Raw genomic sequence first — 14,052 nt, 5'->3', positions numbered from 1 at the left:
CTGATCATGATCCATAAACATGTACATTATATAGGCAGCCTAAATGTGGTGTAGCCTACATCTTTTTTGACATAGATCTTCCATGTAGCCTAGTGTTCATGACAGTTACCTGAGCAGATTATTCAAATAGTTAAATTGCGGCCAATTTAGAAGTGCCAATAAGAGTACTATGCAAACACTATTGCAAACAGCACTACATGCTGAATGTTAGACAAAAATACAACGTAAAAGTGTATATAACATATTGACAATGTTGTGTGCAACATTTGCACATTAGTAATTTTTCAAATGAAATGAATTATCCTACAACCACGCCCGCTGAGTGCACAAGAATCGGGGGGTCGAATGCATCGTGATGATGACGTCCTCTCACGTAAACTCCATGGTCTCAGGGTGAACCTCCTCTATTCCCGCCTTTATTTCAATACATTATCGGCCATTGGACAATTTAGCTTGACCTACGATAAAATGCATGATATATCTAAGATCTGATTGGACTTGCGTCCTAAAAGCCACGCCCCCTTTCAGTTTGGTTGAGGAGAAGCCGAATCTTTTCTCCCAAAGCGGATATAGCTTTCGCGGAGTAGCTGATTGGTACCGTTCTTCAAGGTGGGAAACATTTCTTATCTTTTTTTTGCCTGGTCGTACATTATTCCAGGTATATAATGAATTTGATCATGTTTGACCTTAGCGTGTGCTGCCAGGCGTTATTTTATAAAACTCAAAAGCCCTGTCAGCCAAGAGTGCAGTCGTTAGCTGTCACAAGCTAACCAAATCAATTACACGCGCTATCAGGTGAACTGGGCTTTATTAAAAGCCAATGCAAATATTTGATATGTATCGACATGACTTATCTTGAACGATGTTTAAAACATATTAACGAACAGCGGGCAGGTTTGCTGGAAGTGACATGAAATCGTGGCGCTCGTCGTGGTCCATTAGTAAGTTAGTAACGTTAGGTTAGTTAGCCATCGGCTGGTTAATGGACAGTGTTAGATTCGACAAGCGTGAGTAAGCCGAGCAGGCGAAATTGGTTTAATATTAAACCTCTATATGCTATTTATTTTGTGAATTAAATAAAGCGGTTAACAGGACAGTTTTCCTCTAATCCACTTCATGTGATTTAAATTGACATGTTAAACAAAATATGTATTGTGTATAGCATAACACTTCTTTTTTGTCAGGCTGAAAGCGGTGAAATATTTTAAAATACGTTATTTATAAATCTAAACAATTGCTATGTCCGTTCTGAACATGTGATTGATTAAAACTATCGTATTTTATCCTCAGGTGCTCCTGGATCACGTCACCCTTACTGCTTCGGCCAGCCAGCTTCTCCTTTCCCCCATTACACACTGTTTTTCTCTCCCTCCCCACTTTGCCGGACTCGTCATTTCCCGGAGTTTAAACGGCCGCATCGTGCAATTAAATCATGGATAAGACGGAGCTGATTCAGAAAGCCAAGTTGGCGGAGCAGGCGGAGCGCTATGATGACATGGCGGCGTGCATGAAGCAGGTGACGGAGCAGGGAGCCGAACTCACCAACGAGGAGAGGAACCTGCTCTCCGTCGCCTACAAGAACGTCGTCGGGGCCCGGAGGTCGGCCTGGAGGGTTATCTCCAGTATTGAACAGAAAACCGAGGGCAACGACAAGAAGCTTCAGATGGTGAAGGAGTACAGGGAGAAGGTGGAGGGCGAATTACGCGACATTTGCAACGAGGTGTTGGTAAGGCTTTACTTTTTAATGCTTATATACTATACTGAATGTACTCCATATTGGCCATGTCCTAACTAATGAATCTCTATGATAGATAAATATCGGCTATAATCTATACTCGCTATACTGTAGTGACAATACCTGAACTATACTAGCCTACTCAATACTGACTCTGTATTGACTAGATATCTATACTGGCTCAATACGTCTTTAATACTGCCTCTATATTTGCTAATTTGTCTATATATAAAATGCTGAATACACTCAATGCTGACTAAATACTAACTATACTAAATTTTGACACTATATTACACTTAAAGTCACTATGAAATAAAAATTGATGTTTCTTCTTTTTTTTTTATGGAGTATTGCTGTATTTATTATAAATTATTTATCTGCGCAAATCATTTTCTAATAAGTTAAATAAATATAACTTCCCCACCTTCCAATGACATCTCTTCTCTGATGATGTTTTTCGATGTGAGGGTGGGACAACCTGTCACTTGCATCATAAGAGCGCATCAATAGCAAATGACAATGATCCAATCAATTTATGATGAGCAAAATCAAGTCCTGCCCTACATTTTTTCATATTTGAGCTGTGTCATTAGGAAATCACAATAAGGATGACAAGACTATTGCATCCGTTTCATGCCGACTCTTAAAGTTGGTTTAAAGCAAGTTTAAAAGTTAGTTTTAAGCAGTTTGCTGGAAGAAAGAGGTTATCGTCCCAACCTCGTGCCAGCAAACACGTCATCAAAGAAGAGAAGAGATGTCATTGCAAGATCACATAAATTGCATGGATACATCATGTATAATAAATGCGGCAATATTCCATAAAATATAAGAACAGTAAATTAAGATTTCATTGTATTATTTTATATGCTATATGTTGTTTTTTTTTGTTTTGTTTTTATATTTAAAATAATTGTTGTTGTTTTTTTGGCTGACTTATATGCATCAGTATTACATATGGGCCATCATTATATATGGATATGCATATGGAGCCTTTAAGGTTGCATATAAGCCTTTAAGCGATGATATGGAGCTGGTTTTGAGCACCAGCAGGGATCTGTCACTGTTAGCAGTGTCATCGCTGGCAGTACATGACAGACAAACATTGAACCCAGTGGTTATGTACCCCCAAACCTCATTGAATTAAGAAGAATCGAATTCATCTTGAAAGGAATGCTTTGTTGAGCCATGGCACATTTAGAGGGGAAAACAGATGCATACAGTGTTCCAGTGTATAGCTTGGCATCTCATCACAGTGCTCTTGTTGTAAGAGGCTCACATGGAACTATTAGAGAATTGATTCCTCGGAACAGTGGTGCAGAGAGCAAGAACCAAGCTTTCAGCCTCTTAAAATCGATATGTATTGCAGGCAGAAGTACAGCATCTTTCTTCCTCTTCTCCCACAGGGTTTGACAGGGAGGTTCTGTGTCATCACTATTGGATTCCCACTGTCACTCCCCTGGTAGCCCAGTCATCTAATCAAACTTGTTGAAATTCTGCTGCAGCACAGACGAGGCTATTCATGTCATGTGATGACAGATCATTTAAAGCGAGAGTCAACTTAAAAAAATTTCATTTTCGTTTTCATTTGTGCACCCTCATGTTGTTCTGAACCTTTTCTGACTTTTTTCTTAGTTTTTATCCATGCACTGAAAGTCAATGGGATCCATTGTTGTTTCATACCAAAATGGCTACTTTTGTTTTCCACAGAATAAAGTCAGTCATGTATATGTAGAATGACATAAGTGAGAAAATAATGAAAAATAATCTATTTTATGGTGACCAAACTCTTTAAAATGCTTTGTCATTTTTGAGAGATGGAATATATCTGGTCTTTTGCATTTCCTTACTTTTGAGACATGAGTATGGATTTCTTGTGAAAAGCTAAAGATTCCAATGCAATAGTTAATGGGTTTTTGTGGTTAGAAACAAATGACCTCAGATGCTAAAAGTAGCCGTTAAGACCGTTTCCGTGGCGATGCGCTGCCTTGCAGTTGACTGTTGTAGTGTGCTCTGTTTTTTAATAGCACGGTTCATTTCAGGATTGTGTCTTGCTAATCCGTCTGCGTGAAGGGGCATCCATAACATGAGGGCGCCCATCCTGTAATGGGGAGCGATTGTGTGTATGCATAGTACTGTAGGCTACATGCCGCACAATCTGGCAGGAAATGGACGTGCACATCATGTCAGCCACTGTTTTCTCTGCACCTCTTTATGCTGAAGAGAACGGGAGGAAGGGCATTAAAAGAGTTGGTTTCCTGTCAAACAAAGAAAGGAGAGTGCGTGAAGACAGGAAGGTCAGGGGCCGCTGACACACAGGGAGGTAAAGGGCATGACTCATTGAAATCTCTCATTGTCTAAAGCAGGGATGTCCAAACTCGGTCCTGGAGGGCCACTGTCCTGCAGAGTTTAGTTCCAACTTGCTTCAACACACCTGCTTGTAAGTTTTTAGCATGCCTAATGACCTTCAGCAGCTAGTCAAGACCTTGATTAGCTGTTTCAGGTGTGTTTAATTGGGGTTGGAGCTAAACTCTGCAGGACAGTGGCCCTCCAGGACCGAATCTGGACACCCCTGGTCTAAAGGGTTGCTATTATGGGGTCAAGGTTTGGCTGTTTAGCATGGCCTAGTTTGCCCCTGCTGGTAGATTCTGTAACTACACCACGTGACTGCAAATGGGTCCATTGTCCATTTGTCCATTGTTTGCAATTCAAAAGTAGCTAGTATGTATAAAAAGTATATTCTCTCTCTCTCTCTCTCTCTCTCTCTCTCTCTCTCTCTCTCTCTCTCTCTATATATATATATATATATATAATAAATAATATAGAGGGTATGCATTGACATCAATTTCCCACCGGAACACGCCACCTCAACCGGATTAAAGGGCACAACATTCTGCAAAATGATTTGAGTTAATAGGAGAAACTGCAAAATCAAGAGTAAAACAAACAATTATCTTCTTAAATTAAAGGCAATTGGACTCAACAGTGTTCTTTACAACTTACCAAAGAACCAGTGGTCCATGGATTTCAATGACGGGGAAATACATAAAGCAAACCCTGTTAACGCTTTATCTGCTAGACAATACTATAAATACAATTTAGGTAGATCTAAATCTGGATGAACACTTGTATTGTTGATATATTGTCATATCGCCCAGCGCTAAATCTTGTTAAAGCACTGAGGCATTATAGACATAACATTATGACTTTCTGTAAAGCTGCTTGGAAACTGTATTGCAAAGCGATAATTAAATTTGACTTGACAGATGGACACGAGTGACGAGGACTCAAATAGATATTCTGGTTCAATATATTTTGTTGAAACTTTTAAAGGATATCTGGATAACTCAACTGTTACCATCAGGCAGATGATAGTGTTTTGCTTTGTAAGGAAAACTGGGTTTGTCTTAATTATCTAACCATCCACCTTTGTAGAGCACAAGGCTCATCGTAATGGATGTTTTTAATAAATCACGAAGCTCTTATTCACACTAAACACCAATGCTGCCACTCGGTATGTAAAACTTCAGGGTGTGAAAGCAGTGATTTCCACCTACTGTGACGTCATGTGCATACCAAAACTAAGTTACTAAAACGTAAACTAAAATTCAAATAAAAACTGAAAATATAAAAATTAACTACTATAATAGTATACAAATAATGATAAAATAATCTCTCTCAAACAACTTTTAAGTCAAAACAAAGGGACCAATTTCTATTTCAATATGTTTTAATGTGAATGGTGTGGCATAAAGGCTAAAACGCTGAACGCTGCTTGTTCAAGCAATACAAATAACAAGCCATGACCTTTCACCATTTTGCCCTTGAAGAAGGCACTTAACCTCAGGTTCCTCCAGGGGAAATGACTACCTGTTTGTTTCCTGTTTTGCTGTTATGCAACATAGTGTATCGTCTGTCTTACTGTCATGCTAGTTTCATCAGCAGATTTCCACAGATTGCTCATAAAGATGCATCAGATCTCTTCATTTAAAATGTCTCTGATTGTCGCTACACTTTGAAGGGGAATCTGTTCTTTTTCATTTTTCAGCTGGACTGAAGTGTACATGGCTGCTTAAATTCACTGCTCTAATTAAATCCTGTTCCAGTTCCTTTTCTTAAGGTGGTACCAGCTGGATTACTGGATGGTAAACAGGAAAGTGATCCCTGGCTTCATAGACATTAGATATGTGCTGATCGTCTGTTAGACTGATGAATGTGTACAGTGGGGTAAAATGTCACTCTTGCTTAACTGTGATTTTTATTTTGTTTGCAGTTAAGAGTTGCCAGTAAACACTGATGTTTAAACAACTTTAACTTGCATTAGTAGATTGAAAATTAAAGTGCATTCATTTCTTGTTTTATCCTTCCTAATGTTACATATTTTTGAGGGGTTCCTGTAGGACTCCCATTGATATCTGATTGCTGGAATGAACTGATGGCATATCTGAATGTGGTAGTTTGCATAAATAAGACTTTTTTCTTTTTTTTCTTTTTCTTTTGTCTTTTTTTTTTTAAAAGAAATGTATACTTTTATTCAACAAGGACACATTAAATTGATCAAAAGTGCCAGTAAAAACATTTATGATGTTCCAAAAGATTTATTTCAAATAAATGCTGTTCTTTTGAACTTTCCATTCTTCAAAGAATCCTGAAAAAAAATGTATCAGTTTATACAAATCTTTTAAGCATCACAACTGTTTTCAACATTGATTATTATAAGCAGTGTTGTGCTAGTTACTAAGATATAGTAACTAGTTACAGTTACTATTTACTTCCTTCAAAAAGTAACTCAATTACTTTGTTGATTACTTACACCAAAAAGTAATGCATTACTGTTAAAAGTAACTTTTTAGTTACTTTAAAAAAAACATTCTTTAATGTTCCCATTAATGTTCTTTTATGCGTTATGGTCTACACAAACACAAAACTGACTTAAACGTAAAGTAATTTTTAAACACTTTTATTTAAGTCAGATCAGCACAAACTGAATATATCTAGGATTTCTGAGGTGACTCGCTATGCTGACTCGCGATCTTCGCAGTAGACGCGCCAGAGAGAAATGCACATTTCATACGGATTACATTAGCAGAGAGCAGTCTGTAGTCTTGTTTTCTTTCGTTTTGAATTGTTCTGTTTAAAAGTAGACATGTCTGTGAGGCAAGTAGGTTACCTTATACGCCGAGTTTCGGTTAATTTATGAGACGAGCTCCAGTTCACGCGCTGGCGCCTCCGTTTCGTGATTATCTATCGTCTGCTATATTTATTTCTTATTTATTAAATCCAGGCAATTGGTTGATGAAACATTGATTAAAATCACAGTGTAATTCACAGAATTACTAAACAATATTTTAGGCTTATAAATTCAGCCCGTATAAATGTGCATTTTCTAAGCTTAGAAAATAGACAAAATTCATTTGATTCTAATCATAATGTAACATTATTGTGAAATGTATTTCTTTATAGGCTATTTGCTATTAGTATAGTAAATCCTTATGTTTTTATCCAACTAGGCTATGTGTGGGCCTTATGTAAAATACGGGACAAATCGCTTTCCTTATTGATTTGATACGGGACGCATCATTTTACTTGTAAATACGGGACAATTCCGTATTTTAAGGGACGGGTGGCAAGCAACCCTACCACCAATCCTACAATGCGTCGCTGCTGCAAACAGGTTAGGCTGTAGGCTACACTTCAGCCAAAATTAATTAATTTAAAAAAGTAACGGACAACACACCATATGGTAACGGTAACGGAGTTAATTTATTTGAAAAGTAATGCGTTACAGTATGAGTTACGGTCAAAAGTAACTGCGTTACAGTAATGCGTTACTAGTAATGCGTTACTGCCCAACACTGATTATAAGGAATGTGTTTTGAGCAGTAATCAGCATATTAGGATAATTTCTGAAGGATTCATGTCACACTGAAGACTAGAATTATGACTGCTGAAAATTCAGCTTTGCCATCGCAGGTATTAATTGTATATTAATCGAAAATCTTAAGCTTTTTATCTCATTCAGGTTTTAGTAGCTGTTTCTAAATGTGTTTATGGTTTACGCAAGATTGCATGTATGTGGTTTCACTTTGGGTAACACCCAAAGTTACCTTTATTCCATCGACATTGAGTTACTCTTCTGGGCTCATATTTAGACGCTTTATACTTGCTAGGGATGCTCTAATTATTTTTTCATTATAATTGGTCGATACGAACCCGATCATTCAAGCTTTATACAAGTCGGCTATTATTTAAGATATCTTCTCTTAACTTTTGGACCATTCTTTTGACCATTTCTTTTAACAGATTTCTAACATGCAGTCAAACTTGACACTCAACAAAGCCAGCCAGTTTGGATATTTCATGTGTTCTAGCTTAAGCACACCTGGTGCAACTAATGAAGCCCTTGATTAGTTGGATCAGGTGTGCTTAAGACCACCTGTTTTGCAGATTTGTGCTGTTTGAGGGATTCTATTCAGGGGTTGAATAATTGAGACTGCAGAAGTCATAAAAAGTGGCATTTTCAGTTGAATTTGGGGAAACCACTTGAAACATTTGAGTTGAGCGGGTTCAATTACTTTTGTTAGATTTGTTCATTGCAAACAGCTGAAAGTTTATGTTTTGCCAATAAACCTATTTGCAATGGGGGTATAATAATTTCGAAATAATAGTATCGGAAAAAGTCCAGAAAAAATGACAATTTCTTCACTATGAACATTGTAATGTTTATTCTTTTTTTACTGCCTCTGACAGTGGATTTTATGTTCTGACATATCCGTGTCTGTGTGGTCATGAGGGGGGTGTGTGTTGTGTGCTGTTAAATCAGGCATTAGGAAGCACGTGATGTGGCTGCTGCTCTGACTGTGCAATCATAGGGTCATGTGGGGCCAGAGTGCCATGACTGCCTCTTTAGACTAAATGCACTGTCAGTCTTTTACTTTTTTATTTCTCCATTTGTACTTTTTTTTTTCTTGGCTTTTTTCTCTTTTCAGTTTCTTTTTTTTCTTTTTAACATTGGGACATATATACAGTTGGCTCAACAGATCTAAAATGACAGGCTGAGCAGGGAGGGCTGGGCTGTCACACAGGAAGTCTGCACCATTCTGTGGTATTCAGTTTTGTATGCGTTTGCATGGTTTGTCTAAGAGCTCCACTAAATCACCAACGCCTAGAATGTGGTAAACTGGGGAAGATGCAGAATGTCCATGTACTTGCCTCTAATTGGAGTGAAATAAGAATATGGGTTATAAAAAACAACAGACTTTGTGCATACTTCTGCAATGGATATTTCACATTTACAATCCCATAAAACTGCAGCTATTTTCACCTTCATTAGTTAATTGCATCAATTGTAACCGTTTTGTTTAAAGTAGATAAAACAAGTTTTGTCTGTCTTTCCTTACACATGGTCTCTCTCCCCCCCCCCCACCCTCAGGGACTGCTGAGCAAATATTTGATCGAGAACTCAACAAATCCTGAGAGTAAAGTCTTCTATTTAAAGATGAAGGGTGACTACTTCAGATATCTTGCAGAGGTTGCCTCTGGAGATGACAGGAAGGGTAAGTGTCTTAATGCTTTTCTGTTATAAGGGAAGGGACTATATGCCTGTTGTTTTCAGGCAATAATGCATTTAGGACCTGGCAGAACTCTTTAAAATAAAGATCACAATTATCTCACGATTCTGAAAAGACAACTAAACAAAATAACATGTCATGTATTCGATTTTCAGAGAAAATGTTAATTGCTGCAGTCTATTTAAAAATATTTAATTAATTTGATTTTTTTTTTTAAATGCTTTGCATATGTTTCCAAGCATCTATTTCACCATCTTGATCTTTAATCAGTTTTTTTGTTGTTGCTAAATGTATGTTCTCTTGTTTAAAATGAATGCCTGGTTTTGTATGTTATGTTCAATGACTCGCTCATAAATACCTCACTTGTTTCATTGTTTCATTACTGAATGAATCAGCATTTTTTGAATGAATCTCTTGGATGAATGATTCAATGACAAATACATTTTTAACAGTCACTTGTCATCACCTACTGGTGTAATGATGCAATTGATACAATCTTTATTTGAATCGTTACTTTCAAAAGGTGATTTTTCTATATTTTGATTGTTACTGTAAACATTTTTTATGTCCAAACTGTAAAGTTGAGACTTTAAAAAGGTTTAAAGTCTTAAAATCGCCCTTACACAAATTAAGGCCTTAAAGGGGTCATCGGATGCCCATTTTCCACAAGTTGGTATGATTTTTTTTTTCATGAGTTGGTATGAACTTCATGTGAAGTTTGTAACATACTTTTGTGGTATAAAATTCATACTGGTTAAAATTCCTCAATGTGTGTTTGTCAAAACACCCTTTTTACCTCCTCAAACAGCCCTGTTCACAGCGACCCGTTTCAGTACACGTCTCTTTAAATGATAATGAGCAACTGCTAACCCCACCCCCTCTCTTCCGTGGGGGGTGTCGACTCACGTAAAGTGTTGCCTTGGTGGACCGCATTCAAATGGCTGAGGACGGAAATATGTCCGAATACGAAACAGTCCGTCAGTGGTCGTGCGCGGAGCATGAGCAAAATGACATCATATTGCTTAGAAAATCCAAACGGCTTGATTGAGAGTGTTTAGGCTTTTTGAGGACAAAGGAGTGAATGCATTTTTTCCATCATATGGTGGTTGTCAACACACTGCAAAGACACATTTATATGCAAACTCCATATAAAAGGGATTTTTGCATCCGATGACCCCTTTAAAAAGATCTTTAACTAGGGACGCATGATAGGATATTTTTGGACCGGTACTGATTTTAACAAACAATTATTGGCTGATACTGATATTGGTCCCTTGCTCTCTTATTTGAAGTTTTGCTATTTGAAGTTTCAATAATAGTGTTTTGATCAGTGTGTAGTGTTTTAAATTTCAAAGTTCAAAAACATGCATTTACACTGAACAGAAATTATAAACGACACTTTTGTTTTTGCCCCTATTTTTCATGAGCTGAACTCAAAGATGTTCTGTGTCTGAAAATATTCTCATTACGGGGTCTCTGCAAACTTCCAGGGGTGCCCAATAAGTACAAAATCTTACTAAAATGCTAAAAAATACTAAAAATAAAGATGTACGCCATTGAACTGACATCATATTTTTGAGTTTATACATCTCATAATGGGTAGTAGGACCTTTGAATATTGTCTTGGACAAAGGGAAAAAGGAGTCATAATGGTTAAGAACTACTAAACTAAAGTCAAACAATGAAAGGATTTAAAGGGCCACATTCCTAGAGCTTGGTTTTTGAGATCTATCCTGTCCAGAACCATGGACTCATTGCCACTAGTTAGTTTTTGTTTTTTTTGTTATAACTATTAACTAGTTATATTTGTTAACTATTTTTCACATATATATATATATTTTTGTCCCTACAGACACGATAACCAACTCTCAAGGCGCCTACCAGGATGCATTTGACATCAGTAAGAAGGAGATGCAGCCCACACACCCCATCCGTCTGGGACTGGCTCTCAACTTCTCTGTCTTCTTCTATGAGATCCTCAACTCTCCTGAGCAGGCCTGCGCTCTGGCAAAACAAGTAGGATGACAGCACCACTGTTGCTCTTTACTAAATTGATTTATAAGGAACAGTTTACCTAAAAATGTTTTTGATGAAATTTGAGAGGTTTCTTTCGCTCCATTAAATGTCCAGTTATTTGAAATTCGAAACGTTATAAAGCTCCATAAAATGAATCCAATTGAGTGGATTAATCCAAGTCTTGTGAAAAGATACAAACACTTAATTTGATGAGCAGATTTAATTTAGGCTTTTATTTACATCTAAACCATGATCGACATGCATCGATAGGGCTCATTGCATTTGGTAAATACAGAAGGTAAAATATGCGAGCATGATGTGTGAGAAACAATGGTGTGTTTTAGTGTGATAATATGTAAATAATAGCCTAAATTAAATCTGTTCATCATATTAAGCGATCATATCTCTTCAAGCAACAGAAAAATCTCAGGCTTCATTAAAAATATTTTTGTGTTTCAAAGAGTTTTTGTTTGTGGATGAACTTTCCCTTTAATGGTCATCCCCCCCCCACCCCCAACATATCAGCTTCTAGCTTGACCAATAATGAGTTTGGTGTTGGACTACCTGTAATATGGATGCAAAATTATTTTTTTACGTTCTTTTTTTTTGGGTGGTGGTAGTTATTTACCTACAATTAAACCTTTAACTCAGTGAAGGGGAAATTCCTATTCCTATCTGAATTTACCCACTTGTCCTCCTAGGTTTTTACACTTTCCTCAAGCTTTGAATTTCGTCAGGCACGTGGTTCACATACCAGGGGCTTGACTGTTCGTTCACATAGCTCAACTTATTGTGTCCTTGTGCTTGCAGGCATTTGATGAAGCCATTGCAGAGCTGGATACACTGAACGAAGACTCGTACAAAGACAGCACACTTATCATGCAGCTGCTTCGAGACAACCTCACAGTGAGTTACAAAGTCATATTGACCTACAAAATAGTCTTCTCTGAGACTATGGAATGTAAATTTTCTAAGTTATATTACAATCATTTATATTTATTGTGCAAAATACAGATATTCAGTATTCAATCACACATTTATCTTCTTTCTTTTTTTTCTTCTTAAATCAGTTATGGACCTCTGATAACGCTGCAGATGAGGGTGAAGGAGGAGACGGAGAGAACTAAACGCCCACATCTTCTCTCCACAGATTAAAGTGAAAGAATCCTGGATAAAGACAACTTTTTACACTTCTTCATTCCTTATTGTTTCACTTATGATTATTCTAGCCACGTTAAAGCCCATGATCGTTACCAATGAGCCGTGAGTGTGGGAATTCCAATCAGTCTGTTTTTTTTTTCTCTCTCCATTTTCCACCACCTGGCTTGTGGTTGTACTGAAAGTAAATATTAAGTTAAAGTAACATCTCCATTCCTCAGTTTTGTGTTTTTGTCCTTTGGCCTTCTTTATGTGCAGTGTCTGCTGTAGAAAAGTATTAGCCTCACATAAAACAATTGTCTTTAATTGTGACAGCGACTAGTGTGTATATTCTGGTAAACTGAAATATTGGAAGTGTCGGTCACAAAATGCAGAGCGTTTTGCCTCAAGCATGGCTAGTTCCTGTCCTGCTATATCACCTTCCATTTGTACGTCTCTCTAGGGAAATCAACATACACTCGAATGAGATAAATGTGTTGTTGACTGTCATAGTGTTGGCTTAAAATGGGCCTGTGCTTTAGTATTGATAGCAAGAAGGCTGTTTTCTGATGTACCAAGTCGGCTACCATTGCTCAGCCAAGTATGCACTTTTCATTGGCCATTTGAATCATGTCTTCATCTTGAAGGTCATGAAACACTCCTGCCTGGTTTTGGTTTTCACTTTTAATGTGTGACCTTGCGATGGCTTGTGATGATAAAAAAAAAAAAAAAAAAAATATCATGCATGCCCATTTTTCAATATACACTGGAATGGGAACCAATACTGCATACATGTTCCACAGTTTGGTTAAGTACTTTTCATTGCAGGTTTATGCACATGTTGAGAGGATGTTCGATTTGTCAAGTGATGTCAATAGTTATTTGGACCACCGTTGTGTTTTTGCTAATCATTGACTGTAGTCCCCCAAAGCCTTGTGAAAATGTACAAGCCCTACATAACAGCTATGTAACCTTAATTAAAATTACCATTTTATAAACCATACAGTTTTGTCTTGAAATTTGTTTTATCTCCGTATTTCCTGGTGACTGATGTATTGCATTTTGACTGGTTTTCAGTAATATTTTGTAGACTTCTTTAATAGTGACAAAATAAATACAATTTCTTTGACTCATTGCTTTAGATGCATACCCTGTTGAAAGAGGAAGTTTGTGTCCCTTATTTTTTAGCCAGTAGTATATTACATTACTTAACTTAGACTACATGTCTAACTGATAATCAAAATAATTTCATTCTAAAATGCAAATGATTGGTTAAAATGTCCAGGATGTCATCAGTGTTTTTTGTTCATTTTTCCAGAAGAGGAAACGAAACATGATGGTTAACTATAAATATTATTGCACAATTCTGCTGTTTTCTACTTCACACGTTCAATTATGGTTTAACAGTTCTTTGAAAATAATTACTTGTACAAATTAATTGGATGCTTTGAGTTTTTGATAATGGCTCCCTAAATAATATATTTTCAGCTGCTTGTAGCCTATACTGTCCTCCAAATGAGCCTAGACGCTCGGCGAATTTCATTGGGTTTGAGGTAAGAATTTAAAAATAGAGTCTGGACGAGACTGAGGCTGTTC

The 14,052-nt window shown here is 37.1% G+C and overlaps 1 protein-coding gene across 1 annotated transcript; it reads left to right on the top strand.

Annotated features, from left to right (window-relative positions):
• Positions 1-499: 499 nt before the first annotated feature.
• Positions 500-13,459, top strand: ywhaqa (tyrosine 3-monooxygenase/tryptophan 5-monooxygenase activation protein, theta polypeptide a). Its single transcript, XM_077219848.1, has 6 exons — positions 500-609; positions 1,291-1,726; positions 9,165-9,288; positions 11,156-11,319; positions 12,130-12,225; positions 12,390-13,459. Exons 2-6 carry the CDS (start codon positions 1,433-1,435, stop codon positions 12,444-12,446), a joined length of 735 nt encoding a protein of 244 aa, XP_077075963.1. The 5' UTR covers positions 500-609; positions 1,291-1,432; the 3' UTR covers positions 12,447-13,459.
• The last annotated feature ends 593 nt before the right edge of the window (positions 13,460-14,052 follow it).

This window comes from Siphateles boraxobius, unplaced genomic scaffold (genome assembly GCF_051911475.1).
Source record: "Siphateles boraxobius isolate OS27281-9 unplaced genomic scaffold, OSU_SipBor_1 8, whole genome shotgun sequence".
In the NCBI taxonomy this organism is placed as follows: domain Eukaryota; kingdom Metazoa; phylum Chordata; class Actinopteri; order Cypriniformes; family Leuciscidae; genus Siphateles; species Siphateles boraxobius.
The sequence above is the reverse complement of the archived record's forward strand: the minus strand, read 5'-3'. Positions and strand labels throughout refer to the sequence as shown.